Here is a 22791-nt window from a genome sequence, read left to right as displayed (position 1 = left end):
TCCATTCCTGCCAGAAACTTATTTTAACCTCCAGCTCCCAGGACAAATAAAAACCATGGTTGTCTTAAAGCACAAGAGGGCCAAAAAAGTATATAAGTATTAAAAGCTATTTGCACCTTGACACTTTGCATTTGTGGTCAGCATGACAAATTTGCAAACCAGGAGCAGATATCTTTTAAATATTTAGTCTAACATCTGCAAGAGACAGCTTCAGTGATCCCAAACCAATTCCAGATGAGGATTTACTGCAATAAAAAAAATCTGTGCGCGTTATATTTGTACAAGTGCAATATTTAACAATTTCAAAATAAAGGGTAACAAAAAGGATCACAATGATTTCTTCAGTACATCAGAACCAAGACTGAAAAAGACTCAAAAGTAGAATTTGCAGTTGGTCCCTCATGCTGATTACCTCAATCCCAGCAGTATAAACGCAAAGCTTTATCTAAAAGAAATCTCTCCATCTTGGGATACAGTAGTATAACCTTGCATTACAGGGACCATATGCAACACTACTTCAGCACAAGGGATTGAAGTCTTAACTTGTACCTAGGTACTAGACAGACCAGGCAATTGCCTAGTTCAGAATGCAGTTATAACATTCCCTGGGGCTTAAACAGTTTCTTCAGATTCTGTGCATGTTCGTAACAGATGACTACGTGGACTAAAAACCAGCTGTCCTAGGTTAAACTGTTCTTACAATCTGTAGTTAGCACTTTGCCATGGATGAACTCTCCGTCTCACTGAAGTCATCAGCAAAAATCCCCATCCATCTCAAGAGTCCAAGTTTCACTCTATATGTTCATGCCTTCATTTCCAGTCTGTAAGTGCAAGAACAGTCTCTGAAACTGAGTAGGGCATGAAGTTTATTTTGAAGAGAATCGTTGTTCTTGAATGCAAGACGAAGTATGTTTTCTGGCATACACTTCACTGTTTAATGTTTACATCCATTAGTGCTAGATTGCAAAGGAACTGTGGATAAATACATCCAATTTTAGAAGAGATTTTAAATGCTTTTGTGCAAGTACTAGCTATGATTAACATTTAGGATCAGTTTTCTTTCTGAAACACCGCAGAAACTTCAAATGCAGAAACATTTATGTCATCGGGGATTGTAATCTACTGTTGAAAACTTTGCAATATTAGCACTCAAGTTATTTGTCATGATCAGTTTTAAGTATTCAACTGATCAGTTGCACTATTAGTTTCTCAATTTCAGTGTCAAATTTCGCTATAAAGGTGGCTTGAGAAAAACCTGACCTATGTTTAGTTTCAACTGCAAAGTGAACTCTATACAGTATATGCTATGTTGACTTGTGATATAAACAGCTGTATCAAAAAGTATTAACATATTTAAGAAATTGTCAATTTTAGATTCTGGAATAGCATGGAGGCTATTAGGCTGTGCTATTACTACATGCACATAGCTCTGACGAATAACATTCTCAGCCTGCAGTAGCAGTGGGGAGCTGCTGGGCTGACGCCACGGTAAGATGAGAGCTAGTCAGTCTCTACAGATCAGGAACTTACTGACAGTTATCCACAGAGCAACTTTTTGTTTCAACCCATGGGGTGCCAAGCCTTCTTCGTATGAGCCCCTTCCCACCACTGTGGCCTCAACTGTTCTGCTTACAGCCCACAGAATTTCCCCCTTAGTGCTTACAGAGCAGATACATGCATTACAAAGTTTCAACTGGCTGAATTGGCCAGCACATACCTTTGATCAAATCTATCAGTTATTAAAAATAGTAAGTTTCAACACATTAATCTTGATCATTTGCTGTCAAATGTTAAGGGGGGAGTAACAGCAGTTTTAACACATTACTGTTAGGAGATAATTGATAGTTCTGATCAACTGAGGCACAATTGTAGATGGTGACCAACGAGACATATTTCAGTCACTGAACTAGTAAGTGTACATTTACTTACAGTGCAGATGTATGCATCACCAGCAAAAAAGGTCCTTGTGACTTGAATGTTCTATGAAGCCTAATGTGCACTCAATATAAAAAGTTATGAACATTGCCCAAAGGGCATGCAATTTCCTGTACCTGTATTAAACTACTGGACAGCAGACGATCAGAATTCACTCCAGCTTCAGAATAGCATACCTAACTGCCCATAATCATTTCAATCCCTGTGCAAACTGCATTTTGTGGCTAGTTTTTTCAGCGCCTTAATTTAACTGGATTATAACTGGAAGCATCTGACTATGATTTAGGCATGCTTATTGCTGTAAAAGAAATAAGCCCATCTTCAAAATTATTGTGCAAGTATTTTAATAAGATTTGCACACATCTCAAAAAATTCTATTGTATGACTCCCTGGTCTTGGAGTTAAGTCAGCTGTAGAAGAGTCAACTGAAGAGGTCACTGATGAGGTAAGGGATGTGTCTGCAGATTTTCCTTGTGCATCAGCATCTGAATCCTTCTGACAGGATCTATAGTTGCTCACAGAACCTGATCTCTGCGGAGTTGCAGTCCCAGACTTTGCTTCAGTAATTTCATCTGGGGGAAAAGAGGAGATAAATTAGGTATCAATATCAAATCAGTCACTGGAACAGCAAACATCTTCCCCTTCTCAGACTTCTAATCTTGTTTTTTAAATCTTCATGAATACGTGAAAAGTTTCTGCAAACTGTATACAGTTGCTACAATAAAAGCTTATACATACTCAAGAGCACTAAAGCAGATACCCCTGTGCAAGTTATTCCTATTCCTAAGTTACCCTATATCCTAACTATGATCTAAGCTATCCTCTTATGCAAGCCATTCCTTTGCTCACAGTTCCTTTGAACTATGTTCCAGAGCTATCTGATCTAGTTCAGACCAACAGTACTTGACTTTTTTTTTTTCTTTTAAAAGAACTAATTTCAGTGGCTAATCATTCTACTGCTTCACTAGTTCACTTAACTCATCTTTAAGCTTAACCTTATGATGCTATCCCTGCTTATAATTAAGTAAAATAGTACTTCGAACATTTTGCAAATCTGCAGATGCTTTTGCTACAATTTATCCTCCACCTCTGGCAAATTCTTCCTTAAGATATTTTGTTCGGGCTGCAAGGACTTAAGTTTTCCTCCATTAAGAGGAGGAAATACTTCTGTTTTTACAAGTAATATTCTGCTGAAGTACTTCCATTCTTGCTTTAAATACTGTGCATTAGTTTGACACATTAGTTTGACATCCACTTGGCACCAAAATGGTATTTCCAAGAGTAATTAGTGAACACAGGAGGGATTGCCCTTTCACAGCAGTAGGAGGTATTTCAAACTACAATTAGGCAAAAGGAACACAGCACAATTAGCTATGGCAGAGGAAAAGGAACCTTAAATTGCCTTCAGTATTGGAAAAGGGTTGTCAAACCCACATCTTGGATCTTGGGTTGCGTTTCCCCAAGAGTGGAAGCCTTGGCTGCAGCAGGCTGCCCTCCCCCAGCTGCACAGCTCTAAGCACTCATCTGTCCTCTAACAGCGATGGAATTCATCCCATACTGTAGTAGTCCCATTCAGGAACGTGATTAGACATGTTTACACTGAGAATGACTTCCATTACAACTGCAGTAAGTTATGTAAGTCTTGACATACCATCAATGCTACGGAAGTCCAGTAAGTATGTCCTACTGTCCACCTGATACAACTGTAGACTCATTTTAGAATATGCGCTTGTCACTGGATTCTTCCTTCGAACCCGCAAATAGTATGGATTTACAACCTAGTACAGAAGATATTTGAGTTAATTTCTACTAGAACTCCTCCAGAAAAAGCACTGCATATGCTTCCTCTCCACCTCCATTTCAACTCACTGGTTTCAAACAGGTGATTTCAGGTCTATCCGAGGGTGGTTTTTTTTTTGGGGGGGGGGGGGGGGGGGGAAGAGGGGGGACATTGCTGTGTTGGGGGAGGAAAAACCCACAGCCCCAGTAAAAAGGTTAGGCACATCATCAAGGCTTTTCCTACCAGGATAAAATTCCCACCCCAAAACCGTTCTTACACAACGATCTAAAGCACAGTCAGAATAAGCACAGGTACATCAGATGATCTGCCAGTATGGAAGCAGAGAATATAATTATTCAAACCTCTAGGCTACCTATGTCACTCAAAAAAGTTGACTGCTGTCTGTTCTAGGATCCTTTACTCTCTTACCTTCCATTCATAATCCAGCTGTTTAATTGCTCTACAAACTTCAGCCATGATATCATTTGGTCGACTCTGGCTCCGTATTCCCAAATGCCACTTAGCTCTTCTTACACCTTGGTGTTTTGACTTCTGCGGATTCAGCTCATCAAGAGTATGTCGAGGACGTGGAGCTTCAGCTACTAAGAATGGCACTCTCTCAGGGTGAGGGCGAGACAGATGATGATCATCAAGGAAAGAATCCGGTGGGCTTGTAGCCAAGTAGAAGTCTTTGGCCTCATTCATTATTCTTCTATTGTCTATAATGAGGTGATAAGCAACTGCTAAAGGGTCCTGATGATTTCGGGTGTATAGACAACTCAATACTTCATCTTCAGTGCATTCAAACTTCTCACACACTTCTTTTAAGGCTTCATCATCAATCATGGTTGAGCTATATGATGGGTCTTCAGGAAACAGGTATTTGGGAAGGTCCTGCTTAAACCATTCGTGTTCCCTAAGTTTAAAAACAGAGTCTGACTATGCATATGAAAACAGGCATTTTTAGTATCAGATTCCTTTGAAAAGGAGATCAACTTTGGTAAGAAAACAGTATTTTTAGTTTGTACAAAAAAATCACAGGTGTTAGTAACATTTAAACTATTACATCATCTAGTTCACCCTAAATTATAAGGGCCCCCCCATGCAGCACAGACAAACCAGCTGCATGTTAAAGCAGCTGGCAATTTCTGCTTTAGGGAAAGCCAAAATCTTGTAATGAGGTGAAGATAAATATTAGACATTTGCCAGGACGCAGGAGAAGGGAAAAAACCTATACATTCCCTGAAAAGGGTTAAAACTACCCGAGCTCCTAAAATACTCTAATGTAAAACTCAACTAGCTTTTTACATTTTTATATATATGTATACGCACAAACTACCACTTCGTTTTAACAAGTTTCCGGCTGAAATTCTTATGCTACACTCATTCAAGTAGTTGTGCCCCCCCTCAGTGCATCCCTAATAAAAAGAAGAAATAGTTAGGCTGAATAATTTCTTTGTAGTGTTTGGACAAGGATTTTTGAACATTAAGTCACAGGCTCATCATTTCTCATTCAGAGCATCACACAGCTCTGTTCAAGAGTTACAGAGTAAAGGGAAGACTATGGAAAAATCAGCCTATACCTCTTACTACTGAACCCATGAACTAGTATTCCTAACACAGAAAAGCAAAGATATAGAAGATATTAAATACTTAGGTTGTCCAATCCCATGATGAAAAAAGACTAGCTTCCATGCCTAGAGTTATCTGCTTAACTAGCCAAAGGATATTACATGACACTATTTTTGCAAGTAGTTAAACCTGCGGCAAGTTTTTTTTCCCCTACAGACTTGAGTTTAATGATCAAGAAGCTCTAACATTCTGGCCCTCAGAACATGCCTAGCACCAATCTGTAGCACAAAAGGCACTTTTATCAGTAGTGACCAGTTTATCTGGAAGCAGGAAGAGCTTTTCCTGTATCACCGCAAAGCACAGGACTGTTATCTGATCCCAGAAGAATATTTTAACTTCTGTTCAGTGTTGTGGGTTCTCCCCTTGCGCACATGCGAACCCTTAAACAACTAGGGTATTCAATTCAACTAAGAATTTACCCTTTAAACTGTGAGGTGTCATAGTCTTAGGGCTAACAGCACAGAACTGCTTAGGATCCAAAATCCACCCATGCTCTGCTACCAGTATTTTCCAACACCTTTTTCACATCACTCCTCTTCCAGACTTACTCAATACTATTCAGGTAAGCTAAGTTCCTATCTGCCCAAATTTTATAACACTTAGTTGTCACAGCACATGGGTATTTTCTGATGGAAGCTGTAGAAAAGTACTTTCCACTGTAATGAAGTAATATAGGATATGCATATCACAACATTTACTGTACTACTGAAAGAATATGACCATTGCTAAATTCCTGGCCTCCAACCCTCAGGGAGGAAGCATTTTCTCCCCAAAAATAGAATATTTTAGAGCTGTCTTAAAAACCTAACTCAGCTACTGCGTGAGGTATATAGCTTTACCAGTTACCAATTTTCTTCTACCCACTGTACACCTTTCAAACTAGTCACTCTCTCCAGCTTCAGAATCTCATCCTGGAATCTAGAACCCACAATGGCTATCTGTAGTTGCAAGTTTCAGTTATCAGTTTTCTATGTAGTAACTGTCATTCATACTCAGATTCATGCCATGGTTTTGAAGCCAGAACATAAAGTCCTGGCTTACACATGGAATATTTACTGTCTCAACAGATGTTTTTTCCAAAGCCTGCAGAAACATGAATAAAAGTAATAGTTGTTATATTTAAAGAAAAAACAAAAGTTCCCCTCAAACATTTAAAGTACAGAATGGTGGTTCTGAACAGCAAAGAAATCTTTCACCCAGAGAACTCAATACAGCACAGTTCTTGCAAACCATTCTGCATATAACAAGGTGAAGTTTTGCTAGAGCCATCTAAGATCTAGAGTTTCTCAGAATTTCTATATGCAATATGAATTTGTTTGATACTTGACATTTGTTTGATATTTGTGCGTACTTCACCAGCCACTGGAGCGCAGAACTGTCAAAGCTAAAACCCAAAGTCAGTTGAATTTTTCATCTCAGATTAGAAAACAATGACAAGCTGTATGAATAATTTCTCCATTCTGCATATTTGCATTGGGATCACTTTAGCATCTGCGATCAGACATTGGTTAGTGCTTTACCTAATATCTCTGATTGTTGCTCTCTTCATTGGATCCACCTGCAGCATGTGTTTCAGAAGACTAATTACAGATGGATTCAGGTACTGAGGGGTATAAAAGATACCGTCACATATCTTCTTAAATAGCGTTGGCACGTGATCATCATCAAATGGAAGTGTTCCACATAACAAAGCATAGAGTATAACCCCACTGCTCCAAATATCTACTTCTGGACCTGCATATAATCTGGGAAAGAGTTAACTATTAATGACTTGTATTTAATACACTTCAACAGATTTTTTCCCCCCACTTGCTTACATTATAGTAGTTAGAAGCACATGAGCTTGAGGTAATTAAAATCTACAAATAACATTTCACTTCACAATTCTATCCTATGCCTCCCTAGAACCCCAGTGTGCTTCCCTTTCAAATATGAGAGAAGAGCTAGGGTACAGATGCAGAGTTTTCCTCTGCTGTGTATAACCCCAAATGTAATTTAAGACACTGGCAAACTGAAGGAAAGTTGCATCTACTACCAAGAAAGCCGGCAATGTTATGCATTGCACAGATTACACTCAAACAATAACAACAAAGTCCCTATCCCTCAAGAACTGGGAGGTTGGAAGTGTAAGGTAAGCCAATAGAGCAGGACTTGACATATTTGCTATCCTGCTACCCAGATAAAACTGATTTTTGGCCTCTGATCAGCAGAGGAGGCTATTATGGGGACTGGACGCAACAGATTTGGGAATCACGGAGTCTAAAGAAAAAAGGGAAGTTCAGGCAGAATATTTACTCTGCACCAGTTACTCCACTGCTACTCAATTCCACAGCAAACCTTTGCCTGCAATTCTATCTGTGCAGGAAAAAAAGTATTTTCCAAGATCTGAACCACACAAGATTTTAAAACCAACTCAAGCACACTGTACACACTGGATTTTAGGCCTTAGACATCAACTTTAATATTATACTTAAATATTTATCATCAAAAGTTATCAATGGAACCAAGAGTTCTCAGCATCAAGCTTGTCAACTACACTAGTTTTGTACTGTTTAGCATTAAGCAGCAAAATGACTTAAGTACATGCACACATGTATCCAATATAGAAAAACTACCTTCCTGAAATTACTTCTGGTGCAGCATAGTTAGGGGAACCACAGCTTGTTCTTAAAAATTCTCCATCTGACATCATATTCGACAGACCTGGAAGTATATGAGAGTATCCGCTAAAAATTCAGACAGCAAAATGATTTCATATTGCATATACCACCCAGAACAAGTCACTAGTACTTTGAGTTAGAAGGTTAACTAATTTTCCTCAGTTAGGAAGTACAACTGTTTGGAATTACTGAAATATTTATGTAAGAGAATGCTGTATGACCCTGCATTTAATTTACCAGAAATATGACAGTAACATCAGTCCATTATTGCACACAACTGAGGAACGTCTGAAAACGCACATTCATTCCAAGACACAAAAGAGGTCCAATTTGGATTGTACAGGTGTGATAGTGAACAAAGTTGCCCTAAGGAAGACGGAGCAGCACAGCAAGATAGAATTCCGGTCGTTAACAAAGCATCTTAAAAAACACATTTGCTTTCAAACACCAGAGCGGAAGACGCTACCACAGAATTGTCTAAAATTCTGTAAGGAGACATACAAATTAAAGGAACTGTCGAGGGCAGATAACTTTGCTTTGGAGCAGGTGACAAAGTCAAGATCCCCTCACAATCCAGACACACAAGTTGCTCAATTGGTTGCTGCATCACCGCAGTTTACTCTAGAGTCTGTTAGTGATAAAGGAGTACTTTAGAACTAACCAGTCTCCATTCATCAGCCCTCAGCACAGTGTCTGTAACCTCAGCAAAGAATTGCAACTTCTAGCATAGCCGTGGAAAATGTTTCCCAGTTTTCTCAGTATGTATGACCAAGATCACTCACCACATGCCAGAGAACACTTACGAGTTACACCCTTTTACAGGGGTTAAAAAAAAAAAAAAAAAAAAAACACACCACTACAGATCAACTAGCCCTCATACTCTAACATACAAAAACTTAAGTGAAGCTCATTTAATAAACTAGTTGCGATTACTTGAATGCAACAGCTTTGCAAACATTTGATTAACGGGAATATATTTTGTAAGTCAGTGTACTTCATCTGTTCACCAGACAAGCATTTTACCCAAAGCACTTTCTACACAGGAGAGAACCGGTAGGATTCCCAATCCCCATGTATTTGAACACCATTCCTTTAAAATAAAATACTTAACATCACTTAGCATCTTTCATTAGGGACCTCAAAATGCTTTGCAAGGGCAGGTATTATTCACTAAGTCTACAAGAAAAATATACGATTACGTAGCAGTATGGATACCTTACTACGCTTATATGGTCAGGTTTCAGGTTTCCTGTTTCAGATAGTTCTGAGAATTAGCTACCAGTCTCTTCAGCAGCTGTATATAAAACAGCTAATATACACAATCAAGCTTTCTGACTAATTAGGCTGCTATATAGCAAAGAGTACAGGAGTTTAACAAACTGTTCTTACTTTACCTTCCACAATACACCTCAATCATATTTCTTAACAATCATATCACTTTTTAAAGTGAATTTAACAGTTCCATAGGAAGAATAATGTATTTTACTAGAGCAATGTGGTTCTTAAACATGAACTGCCCTTGCGCTCTACTTCAAGAGCTGAGCATCTGCATTTTACAAATGGAGAAACAGGCAATAAGAGAATCAATTAATTTGGTAGCAAGTGGCATAGTAGGGAACTAAGTCTACTCAGCGCTTCAGAAGAAAATATTGTTAAGCAAGACCGAACTAGGCAGTTGACAATTTCAATCAACCACAGAAAATACTTGACTTTAAAAGACAGCTTGAGAGGAAAACAAATTCTTCAGATGTGCAAGAAAACCATTTTGTTTTACACTCCTGTTCCTTAGGTTCATATGTATATGCCACCAGCAGGATATTCAAGTATCCTATTTTATTTAAAATTCGGTGGTAATTAACAGCATCTGAATAACACCAAAAGAGTGATCAGCTATAAAATAACAACGCTTACCAAAGTCAGCTATCTTGGCATTCATGTGTGCATCAAGCAGCACGTTTTCAGGTTTCAGATCTCTGTGTACTACCATATGCCTGTGACAGTAATCCACACCGGAAAGGATTTGCTGGAACAGACGCCTACTCTCCTTCTCATCAAGCTAAGACAGACAAACAATTTCAAACAACTTTAATTTGAGACACTGAAAGATGACTTGTTTTCCCATTTCTATGAATTAAAGAAAACGTTCCAATGAATTAAAGTCATCATTTACAGTTTTGATACTTTATGCAGCAGATGAGCATATATGTCTTTGTAAGAGAAGTTACATCCTATATTACTTTTTAATATCACAACTTTAAAATGACTCAAATAAATGATATCCACCGACTCAGGAAGTCATTACAGTTTCTCACTTGTAGTTCTGAAATTCTTTTCGCAGATGCCATATTCTCAGTAATTAGAAACACTAGCAACCCAAACATCAACTTTTGTCTAGCTGGAACATTGACAAACTTTGATACTGACAAACTTTGATATTTAAGCAGCGTGCAAGATTTAAGCTGGCAAAAGCTGTCGACACTCAGCACAAAGACAGAAATTTTAGTCATTTCTTATGCTTCTATTAGCAGCTATCCTCAGAGCTGTCTAAGCACTTCCTATGAACGTGCCCTAAAGTATCCTGGCCAACTTTGACTGGATTAAGTAATTAGTTGTTAGCCTGAGCTCTCTAGATGGTTTGCCAAAAGCAACTTTAAAACATTCACAGAAACTATCTCCTAGTAGAACAGGTAATAAGAACAGAACATTGGCTTCTCATTAGTGGGTTATATTGAAGAAAAAAGTATTTAATTACTCAAACTGAATACATCTTCACCCATTTGGTACACAGTAATTTTAGTTTAGCTTTTAGTATCATTTTTTATTTCAGTGGAAAAAAACTATAATGAGAAGTTAAACAGAACAGATTCCAAATGTTTGTGAACATCCAACTGTTCTTAGCTTCAGAAAAAAGCCTAGTTGCAAAAGTATCTTTAACTGCCATCAGCACTGTAAAAACCAACCTTCACTTAACAGGAAGGTTAAAAAAAGCAGCTACAGAAGGCAAGCCATTGATTTGTAGCACTGGACTACTTCTTACCCTTCCATTTTTACAGATATAATCGAACAGTTCTCCTCCTGAAACATATTCCATCACCATAAAGATGTCCGTTGGTGTACTGATGACCTGGTACCTGATAAAGGAACATATCCGTTAGTTAAAGTTAGGTAAAACCAGCATGTTATGTGAAAAGCCAAACAAAATTATACTTTTAAAATTTATCAGCCATCAAATTACAGTTACTGTAATGAAAATATTTTCCAGAAGCTACTTTTTCTCCTTTCACTATGTGATGCCTTTGTTTTAACAACCAGCAGGAAACGTGTACTTGCTGCTACAGTGACTATCCTCCATACTTTTAGAGTCACTGCACTACTCTTAGCCCAGATGAGTTCTACAAAATTATTTACACTGCTGCCTCATACACCTTATCAGTGCAGTAAGGAAGGAATTTAAGAGGACTTGGCCAGTGTTTAAGAGCTACACACCTTTCAATCTAATTAGGTGATAAAGCTGCTGTGCTATGAATATAAATAGGGTATTTCAAGACTAGAGGAAAAATATTAATGACGCAGAGCAGTTTGCTTTTACAAGACCAGCTAAGTTAATCATTAGTATTTTAGAGAGTATTGACAGCACGGTTACTGGATTTTTTTCGTTGTACTTCAATTAAGTTTGAAAAAAGGTGGAGAGTTCTGAAATGCCAGTTTATGGCTAAGCTCCCTAATTCAGTACTTTTCATACATTTTCTATATATCCTTACTTAGAGGACATTTGATATTTCCCCCTTAGAGCAGCTGCTCTAATGATGGAATTCTAATGGAACCAAAAAAATAGCACACTGATTATCCTTCAATGAAAATTTAGATACTATTGAGAGGATAGAAGGTGATAATTGGATGAAAATGAATGTTTTGAGGTACTATACTTAAGGACGCCAATACCTTGGTTATAAGAAGTGACTTCACACATAGTCTGCACTTCTGCAGCATTCTCCAAAAGGTTGATTCCAAGACAAAGGAGAAAGTAAACATGCTTCAGCTTGCCCAGACAAGTTACTCTTCAACTACACTGAAAGCAATGACTTCAGACTACCCAGATGTATGCATGCTTGTATATATGTACATGTACATATTTCATCAGCTCAGTATTAAAACAGTTCAACGCTCCAATAGTCTAAATACTACCCTGAGGCCTTTATCAACATGGGATCTCCAAAGCTAGCTTTATCTGACAGCTTAGACCAAGATGCTTTATCTTTAATGATTTTCTCTCAAATAACTTGTTTGAAATTAGGCCAAGGTCATAGGAAGAAGGAGTACCTTATGTACTAAGGTCAACCGTATTCTGAAGCCATAGCTAAGATCTACTGTTACAGAAATAATATTTTAATCCTTTTAACTTTAAAAGTCACAGTGCAACCCCATTTCCAACAGCATGACTCTTAATGACTTATCCCATAGTTGTGAAATCAATGAGCAACTGTCTACTTTACAGTTAAGATCTTCACAATGATTTCCATCCTCTGAGTAGTGAGACAGAATTACAGTACGCAGTAAGCATCTCGGCATTCACTGACGAGATTCTGTACCTCACTTTTCTTCCTGCTCTTCGAAGACTCAGCCATGCTACTCTATACTGTTAGAGTCAGTTCATTTTTCTATTTACGGAAAAGGAGGCTGTGAAATAAAACAAAGTTTTGGATCCACCTATAATATAAATAAGGCGGTCAAACTGTACAGCACAGGCAACTGGAGCGCAACAAGCGCATTTCTGTACAGGAAAATACATTCTATTGCTAGAGGTCAAGACTAACAACAGGAGATGCTTCAAAGGTTGTATTTATTTAAAGCATGGGATGGAAAGAGAAGTCTTAGAGAAGCTTAAAATGGTACTTATTACTTGCCTATTTATTATTTGCTTATTAAAATATCACACAAAGTTTTTAATAAGCATAGCAGTGTTCTAAATTAGATATAGCGTAACCAGTAAAACTTAGGCTGAAGAAATTACAGGACGATGAAGGAAAATTCCATTTACCTTTATCCTAAATATCCTGAGCTGCTATCCAGCAGCTCCCTAATCTAGTTCCTCATAGCACAAGTAGTGTTTATAAGCTGCCAGTCTACCAGCACAGTGGTATCAGGTATAGCTCAAGTGCTATTTACACACAGACTAATAACCTTTCCGCTTTGAAAATACAGACTGATCAACTCAAAAATGGGGGATCCACTAACTTTTGCATCATATCCCACATCCTGCCCCCCCCCTTATACGCAGGAAAGATTTTTCCCATAATTCACTAGGAAAATAACAGTCAATTGAAACCTGTTGAGCTGACTTAACAGCCTGGCAGCACTAGAAGCACATATTACTGTCTCCCCCTTCCTGGTACACCGGCACTCCCTTTCTTGTGCTAGCTACTGGTCTCTTCTTTGGACTATGTGAGCTCTAACTTGCTAAAATGTCATAGAACTAACCTCAAAAAACTTTAATTCAGCCTGCTTTTCAGCAAACTAAAGCTATTTCAAAGCAGATGCACAAAGATCAGGGTAACATGAGAAAGTGGGAAGAGAATCACACAGAAGCAGTCTGTTTTGGGACAACAAGCTAATTCAATTGCTTGGGCAGTCATACCTCTGTGTTACTGGACATCGTCATTAGCACTCACTTCAGAGTATCTACTCTAGAGATCCTGCAGTGGAGTGGAGATATTCAAGAACAATCCTGCACTGCGGCTGCTCAGAGGTACGCCATGACAATTCAGGTGCTCACACTTGAACCAGAAACGCCGCTTCAGAGCCGTTTCGAACCACATAAGACCTTACTACCAAAAGAGTTGTCCTGTCCTCACTCTTCTTTGGCCGCATGGGCAATTGTGCGGCCAGACAAGTCAGTTCAATGCTCTTCCAAAATTTAACCCATCAAAAAAACTAAGTGAGATGATCCGACACAATCTGCTTTAGCTTCAGCCTAAGGGTGCATAAGGGCTGGTACCAATTTAAAGGAGTGCACAGGGATGGTATCTGTCAGTAGCAGTGTGGTCTTGAGACAGGACTACGACAATTGCAAATCTAAAAATCAGACTCCACTGTTCAGAACGTGGAATTCACCCACACTCGGTGTGCCCTACAAGAAGGGCAGTTTCACTTTACAGGAAACAGAAGTCAAATCAGTGACACTTACGATTTATTTCCTCAAACCAGAGGGAATCTACTCCAGGACATATTTAATTGTACTCTGAACTCCACTCATTAATTATTCATTAACAGATGTAAACAAGTACAATGTAAATACCATATTTAGATAAGTGCTAGCAGTTATATTGAATGAATTCTGAAATTTCTGGTCACATTTAACAGAAACCACACATCCTTAATTCAGAAAAATCTTCCAGAGCCACCTACATTGAACAAACATAATTAACTAGCACAGAGCTATCTCTTCCCGCCTGGGGAAAAAAAACTTCCTATAGAAATGCCCTTTGCAATCTTGCTCTCAATTCAGCTCCTGAGTGGGGGAGGAGGGGAACACACCACAGATCAAAAAAACTAAATAAAGAACACAAATCACCAACTAAATACAATACTAAATACTACATACAGAAAGATGGATGTTACTAGAAGTCTGTCATACCACTACTCTCCATATATCTGCCTAAAGAATCAGCAGCTCTCCGCCCTGCAGAGACCAAGTTTTTGAAAATACAACATAATGGGAAGTTGCATAGTCAGAAGTTGGCTACCTTCCTAACAAGATTCTCTTAGTATTATTGCCCTCTAAATGTTTTCAGATGTTTCAAATCAGCAAGAACAAAAGAGATTACAGCTTAAGTAGATTTGATTATAATAAACAAACTTACAGTTTAATTATGTGAGGATGTCTGAAGAGTTTGAGGTTCTGAATCTCCCTGCGGATTTTTCCTACAACATCAAGGCTGCGAATCTTCTGTCGATTCAGGATCTTCACTGCAACTTTGTGCCCAGTTAACTCATGTTTGCCAACTGCAACGAACAAGGAAGCATTTAGTCACGATTTTCAGCTGCTCCCTAGGAACATTTATTGGATCATTTCAATTACACTCAAGAAATACCACAATTAAGACTTAGAGACGCACATATCCCCATTATCTCGGCCTAAGCTGAAAACTAGATCATGTGTCATTTCTTCTACCCTATTCCAAATTCCTCGCACAATTTTATAGTTAAAAACAAATTGAAAATTTAAGGATAAACCTTAAACCTAACCCCCAGAGGTCTTGCAGTGTTACTGCATTTTTGCACTAGTCCAAAGCGGTCTGTATCCCAAAATACTGCCATCCTTGCTAGTTAGGGAGACTATTCTCTTGCCCTGTATAAGTTACTCCAAGCTTCTGGCTCCCTTGCTAACCAACTGTGATACTCTTTTTGAAGCCTGCAGCTCTTACACTCAACACCTACAAGCATTGCTCTCGCTAAATAAGTCAATGGTTCTCTTCCACCAAAAAGGACACTTCAGCAATTACTCCGAATTACTGCTAAGAGCATCTGATCACAGCTTGCTTGGAAAAATGATTATTTATCTTTACTTGGAGCATTCTGACCCTACATAAGCTCCACATTCTGCACGTTAAACGAGAACATCATACCAGAACTGTTTTATTATGTAAAATACATGGCAAAAGCTATATGAAATGCAAGAAATCAGTAGAATCCAGTAGCAGTTATGCTAAACAAGGCAAACACGCAGCCTCTTACATACCTCGATTTCTTTCCCAATGGAAAGTTAACTGAAACTCTCCTATAACAGAGGAACTGGAACTGGGTCTAAAATGTTCTAGACAGTTAAACTAAGAGGCTATCTGGTTCTACTGCTCTTGACTTCCTTAATTCAGCAGTTGCTATTGGAACTAGCCATGACTAATTTGCCATGAACATTCTCCTTAGCCCCCACATTAGATCATAAATAAGCCACGAAGAGCATCACTTCCACTGATAAGGAAATATTTGCCACTTGGATTAGTTTTTGCATGCAGTGATTTAATACTACTATCAACAACCTTTCTAAGAGTTCAGCAGCCATCCTGCTTCCTACCTGCTAAAGGCAGGTCAGATTCAAGGGACATCTACTACATGGTTCATCCTTATCCTCTTCAGTGGACTTTGGTAGTTTACCTCTTTCCTATGCTGAGCTGTCCTCCCCATGCAATTTTTTCTTATTAGATATTAATTGCCGGAAAACATCACAACCTCCTGGAGGCAATCAGACATGAAACGTTGACATAGTCTTCAACAGTAAGTTCCTTTCCACTTGTACAGGCACCTTGTAAAAAAAACTGCAACTCAGCCTTTAATTTTTGGTTTTCTAAACAGCACTGAACACAGTACTTGCTCATCTGGCTGCCTCCTATCACTTCAAAAGTGAACCAAACCCCAGGCTTCATGCTTTATTTAAAGTATATCCGTCAATGTGAAGTTGGGATAAATAATTCTAAAGAAATTCCAAAGGAAGAATGCATTCATCTGCAGAGTCTTGAGGGATTTTGCATTTTATTGATACTTTTTAGAGTGAAGCTAGCATATCTCCAAGCACTTATCTTGCTTACAGGAAATAAAGCCTATCAATCTGCAAATCTAACTTCCAACATAAGACGCTCCTGTTGCCCTTTTCCTCTAGACTGATCTAAAAGGCAATGTAACTGAGAAGAAATGTCTGCTCTTGGCAGAGAGGCAAAAACAGTGGGTACCAAAACCAATAACCACAGTGATATTTCTTCAGACCAAAAATGATAGCTACTGTGTAAAATAATGCAATTAGTCTAAATTGCAGTAGGGAAGCGTCTAAGCCATGGACCACCCAAAACTCTGAACGTTCAGTTGCAGTGGCGAGATGCTTTTTGTATCTCAGATTAGAGAAAGGCTCTGAAAGTCAAAGAACACATCCTGAATCAGAGGGGCTACTACTCAAAAAGGGCCACAGAACTAGAACTCTGGACAAGCATGTTCACACTGCTGAGGAAAGCAGGACAAAGCTAACATTAATCACAAGTTCTAGGCAGACCACAAAGCCTGAGTAGGTGAGTACCCAGAACATTCTTCCTGTACGTGAAATGGTTTAATGATTTGCTTTCAGCCATAATTACAATTAAAGCAACATTTTATTGTGTTTTTTTTTAAATTCAAAAATTAAAATAATGGAGGTTCAAGAGGAACCCACCTAATGATCTCATCTGTATTCAAAATCTAGAGAACCATGTTTTGTCAACAGAAAACACTAGGAAAGTTACTATTGTTTATGAATTACATCTTTGTCTATCAACAACATGAGCTAGGGTAAGCCAAAAGTATTTCAAAATTAATCAATAGGTAAGTTAAATTTGACAGTAATTAACTTCCATTAGTAAGATTCAGCTTCTTATAAACTAACTAGAAATCATTTAGACATATGAATCTGCATTTTCTTTTGGTTAAAAGAGTACCAAGTTAAATACTCTTTTATATTTAAGCACCATATCTACTTGAGCAGTTTTACAGCTTAGTATATATGTATTCAAATTCTTACATTGTGTTTTTAATAAAAACTTATTTATCAGACTATTATTGTTCCATTTTTGATTTGTCAGACTATCTTACGTGAAAACTGGAACTTAGAACTCAAAAACTATTATAAAGTCATTTGTAAGACTTGTCATATTTCCTTTCTCCACTTTTAAAATGGCTCTACCACTTTGCATTGTTGGTGTACTATCAGATTAGAATTTGTTAATTCCAAGGGGAAGAAACTTTGAAAGACTGCTATGGTTTTAAGTTAAGTCTTCATCTGCATGCTACAAGAGCTTCTTGTGAGATGAAGCAGTTAAAGGTATCCGGTATCAGCAAAACAGCAGTCGTTTACTGGTAACAGACTGTTGGCTATTTTTTAATTCAGCAAAGTGGAATTGCAAGCAAAACCTCAGATGATAACATCATGTAGAGCCTGTAGAAAACTAAGAGGAGCGTGCTATCTGTCTTGACATAATTTTGCCTATAAGGGAGAAGACTCACAAATTAAAAGAAAGCAATCCAAATATTTAAATTACTCATCCTAACCCTCAACCTGCTATCAGTCCTGCAAGAAAAACATTGCAGCAGAAGTTCTCTTCACATACCTGCTATTTATTCTTGGTAATATCAAGTGCCTTCAAGGTTTGCTATGGCTATGCACAGCACCAAGATTTCACAAAGCCTCTCAGTGACAGAGTCTCAAAGAAGCAATAACTTGCTTTGACTGTTTAAGCACAGAAGTAACAATCTATAAACTCAGTTCGGCAGGTCTTCAACCACAAGACAAATCATGAGGCTATTCTAACCAAATATGACATTCTTATGAAATTCTGATACCAGTCATGAAATCCGTAGAAGAAACCTGAACAAGCATACGTGCTGCAAAATCAAATGTTTCTGGCAGAGGCCAAAAATCCAACCTTAAGCTCAGGAGAGAGCAGTCAATTGAGACTAAAGATTAGTGATAGCGTGTCACAGGCGATTATTTTTTCACATGTTAAAAGTCTAAATCCGGCACACCCTGTCCTTAAAAATGAGCTAAGTAAGTCTTTTTAACCAATATATATAAAAAACATGAGTTAACACTGTGCAAAGGCATACTGCTGAACAACTACATTAAACAGCAAATTGACCTTCATTGTCCCTTTCTCTAGTATCTTATCACTACCTTGATCAGCAAGGACTTTTGCAACAGTTTTCCAGTCCATACAGATAAGCATTTTTAACTAGTTCTGGAGTCTGGAACAAGTATTGCTGTACCTTTATAAACTTTTAAAAGGATCTTCATTCGCTCTGTACAAGTCATTGCAAGTCTGACTGCTCTTTCCTTTATGAAAACTAAGTATTTGAAACATCTGGAAAAAAGCTTCGCATTTTGTTTTGGCAGGAAACATCAGCAGTTTTTTTTTTTTTTAAAGAAGAAAACACAGATCAAAAGATTGAAGAGAAAGCTAGAACAGGGTAAAGTGTTCTACACTAAACTCTGTTAAAAGTTTAAATAAGACAGCGCTTCACAGAACTGGTTTAGATTTTCAGTTCTCTTGTCTCAGTTTTCCATGTCTGTGCTATTTCAGCTTTACCTGGATACTGCTAAGAAAAACCTTCTCCACAAACACGTATTCGAGGCATGGTCAAATGAATTAATACAGTAGTTGATTCAGGCTAGTATAGTCAGATGAACAGTTAAACTGGCAGAACTGCAGGTCAGTAACAATTATCTGCAAGGGTAAAAGGGTTGAGTAGCACAGTGAATTCATCTGATGGCTCCCTTGATTGCAGAAGGCCTTTAACAATTATTATGCAAAGCACTGGCTCTCCAGCCCACCTTCTGGGGCTGCCACGGCTGTTTAAGTTGAAATATCCACTTTCAAGAAGCCATTGGCCTGATCCCTAGATCACATGTGGAGTCAAGGAAAACCCTAGCTGAACAAGTTTACTCCCGTTTTTCCTTTTATGGTCAAGCGATGAATTCACATCAGAGTCACCAGTGAAGGTAAGCGTTGAGAATTACAGGAAAATGAGCAAAGATATGCTTTTAAATAAATAAAACGTGCTCAGGAGGAAAGCCAGTTAACCGTAGACAAAATAATGCCCTTCATGAGGTACAGGACCAGAAAGATAAAACCAATACAGTACATCCAGGAACAAGACAAACTTAAATACTTTATATATGTAAACCAAGCATTAGTCCACGAACACAAATGCTTGCTTCAAGTTGCCAAGTAAATTCCCAAACCACTCAAGAAAGTATTCATTTTGCAGAATGATGGTTACATTTCACCAAAATGTTGATTTCGCCCCAAAGATAATATGTGCCGTCTTCACATGATCAACAGTTATGAAGCACCCCAAAAGAAAACTCAACTTCACTAGAATAAGACACAGATAAAAGAGTATTATGGAAAAAGCAGTAGTAAAATCGGCAACTGTACTCAATTTCTAATTGTTTCAGTAAAGCAGATCATTAGTCCTTCAAGATATTGTTTATATTTAATAAGATAAAAACTAGGAACAGCTTTCGTTAATATATCATAACTTTAACAGTAGCTCCACCAATTGACCATCTTCCAATGTTTCAACTTCAAATTTTTGCCAATACAGATAAGAGCAAGAGCAGAAGTGCAGTGTCACTACAGGACTCTCTGAACTGTAAGAGCAAACATATCAGAACATTTATGGCTATGCCAATCTTAGTTTTGTGCAGTGCATCGTGCACAAAAAGAAAACAAAAACAAAAAACAACTTAGACTCCTCTTCTCCCCTAAACCATGCAGTCCCTCAACGAGGCATGAAGTAATCTGACGTCCGAGTCCCTTCTCTCATTTCCTCTATACTTAAGGCGAGGATAATTTCTCAAGGCAGGAAACAATATTTCAGCTGCCTCTGGGGTCACTGCTCCAAACTGCAGTAGTAAAACTTTTGAGCCGCCCTCTTTCAAGATTGCCTTATAACGGCTTTACTCTCAAAACATTTGCTGCTGCTTTCCTAGGTGTTCTTCGAGCCAAATGCCTGTCCATCTTCTATAACATGTAACACCTCCTTCCTAAGGAGCGAACACCAGGTAGAATTTCATTCTACTATTACTGGCCCTATGGCATCACTGTTGCCATTTCTACACTTCATGAGAGAGGGAAGTCCAACCTTTTCACTCCCTCCTGTTCACGCATCCCAAGAGATATCAATATTCTGATCCTACTTCTCAAAGGAAGAATTTAAGCTGAAGGAAGAAAGATAAATTGTTAACATAGCAACAGATCACCAAAGCATCAATATTTTCTCCAGAACATGTGAATACTTGGGAGAGCTTGTGGAGAGACAGAAACATCTACACTGAAAAAACATGCCATGTTAAAGACCAGCTAGCACATGAGATGCAGCAGGATGAGCTAGTTTTGCACTAATGATAATCATGAGCAACCCGCTGGGTTAACCATAACAATTTTGACTTAGCTGAGAAATACAACCTGAGTCTAGCTTGAGCCATCTGTGAAAAGATATCCTCAATTTGCATATACCAATGTTTGAACAATTCTCACAAACATTAAAATGGTAAGAATCGTATAAGCTAATGCAGGGTTTTTCCCACCCATGATCAATGAAATCAAGAGATTATTTAAAAAACGAAAAACTATTTCTACTAGGCTTCAAATTTGCTGCATGGTATCTACAGCCTGGGGGAAAAGTTGTTTAAGTCTGAGCTGAAAAAGGTTGACAACCGCTAGTCAGCTGGATTTAGCACAAAGTCTTTCCATGCCTGTGTGCCAGCTGGGCTGCTAGTTAGTCAAATGATCTCAGGCCCATCCTTTTTTCATGCTTATTTCTCCTTCTGCAAAGCGAGGAAGCATGCTCTCCTTGTAAGGGAAACAAGCATCAGTATATCTGCAGCAAAATGTACATGTACAGGCAGCTCAAGAACTGAACTCCCTACTTCCATTGCAGACACGGTAATATTTTAAATAAAATGCAGCATAATTACAGCTTCTAGGAATTAGCTTTCAAAAACACCACAGAAAAAGCTATTTCGCCTCCAGTGATTACTTCCCAGTGGAAAACAGCAAGCGTCACCCAAAGAGAAATTCAGCGACACTTCCCTGAAAAACGTTTACACCATAACAGAAACTGTTTCCACAACATCACGGCCGGCAGCCCGCGCCCCCTACCACGTTAGGGCGCCGCCCCCGGCGTCCATTCCGCCGCCGGCGGTGACGGCTCACGCCAGCCGCCCAGGAAGCGGGTTCCTTCCCCCCACCCCCGTTCGCAGACATCCCCGTCGAGCACCACCAGCCCTGCAGTCCCCGCGGCTCAGCCCGCCCCACACGCTGCCCCACACGGCGGCACAGCGGTCCCGGGCGGAGAGAAGGGACGGACGAGCCGCTCACGGTGCCCGCCGCGGGCAGCGCCCGGCAGCGCCCAACGGCTCCACCCGCAGCCCCCCGACCGCGCCGCGCCGCAGAGGCAGCCGGAGCAGGGCCGCGCCGCCACCCTGGCCCCGCGGGCCCGCCCAGGCCTCAGCGAGCACCTGGCTCCGGCCCAGCGGGCTGCAGGGAGGCGGCAGGCGGGCGGGCGGGCGGCCGCCAGCGAGGCCAGCAGAGGCGGCCCGGCCCGGCCCGGCCCGGCCCCGCCGCGGCCTCACCGCCAAGAGCGGAGGAAAAGACCCCGCTCCTCAGCCCGACACGCCCGCTCTGAGGCGGCGCTGCTCCCGCCGCCGAGGGGAAGCGGCGGCCCCGCCGCTCACCCTTGACTTTGCCGAAGGTGCCGACCCCCAGCGTGTCGCCCAAGATGTAGTGCCCGATCTTCACCCGCCCGTGCTCATGTTTCTGTTTATCCGCCGCCGCCATCTTGAGCCAGGGGCCGAGTTTGCGCATAGCGATCGGCTGGGCTGGGCGCGACGACGGGGGGGAGGAGCAACCGCACAGCGCCCGCCCGCACCGAACCCCGGAAGTGAACCCGGCACTTATCGGCTTCCCCGCCTCCCCGGGGACAAACCATTGCGGCTCGGGGGTGCTGCGGCGGGGGGGCGCGGCCCCTCCGAGGCGAGCCCTGCCCGCGGGAGGTGAAAAACGGCCCGCGAGGACCACAGGAGCCGTTACAGGTATCCCTGGCAGAGCACGGGGCAGTCACCCGGCTTTGAAGCCAGAGGGCCGCGCGGGAGGCGAGGGCGGCGGCGGGGGCTCCCCCCCGAGGGTGGCGGTGGCTGCGCCCCCTGCTGCCGCGTGACGCTGCGAGGCCTGTTCTCGCCTGCGGGCGCGGGGCCGTCGTCGTGCG

General features: G+C 40.2%; 1 protein-coding gene across 1 annotated transcript; it reads right to left on the bottom strand.

The window, feature by feature from the left end:
* Positions 1-2129: 2129 nt before the first annotated feature.
* On the bottom strand, positions 2130-22417 carry LOC138064593 (5'-AMP-activated protein kinase catalytic subunit alpha-1). The gene is made up of 9 exons (XM_068927928.1): positions 22262-22417; positions 14868-15009; positions 11045-11138; positions 9919-10063; positions 7963-8050; positions 6868-7092; positions 4145-4631; positions 3587-3713; positions 2130-2507 (listed from the first exon to the last, which is right to left on the bottom strand). The coding sequence occupies exons 1-9, from the start codon at positions 22389-22391 to the stop codon at positions 2263-2265; spliced, it is 1683 nt and encodes a 560-aa protein (XP_068784029.1). The 5' UTR covers positions 22392-22417; the 3' UTR covers positions 2130-2262.
* Between the last annotated feature and the right edge of the window lie 374 nt (positions 22418-22791).

Source organism: Struthio camelus, chromosome Z, assembly GCF_040807025.1.
Source record: "Struthio camelus isolate bStrCam1 chromosome Z, bStrCam1.hap1, whole genome shotgun sequence".
In the NCBI taxonomy this organism is placed as follows: domain Eukaryota; kingdom Metazoa; phylum Chordata; class Aves; order Struthioniformes; family Struthionidae; genus Struthio; species Struthio camelus.
This window is presented reverse-complemented; position numbering and strand designations above follow the sequence as displayed.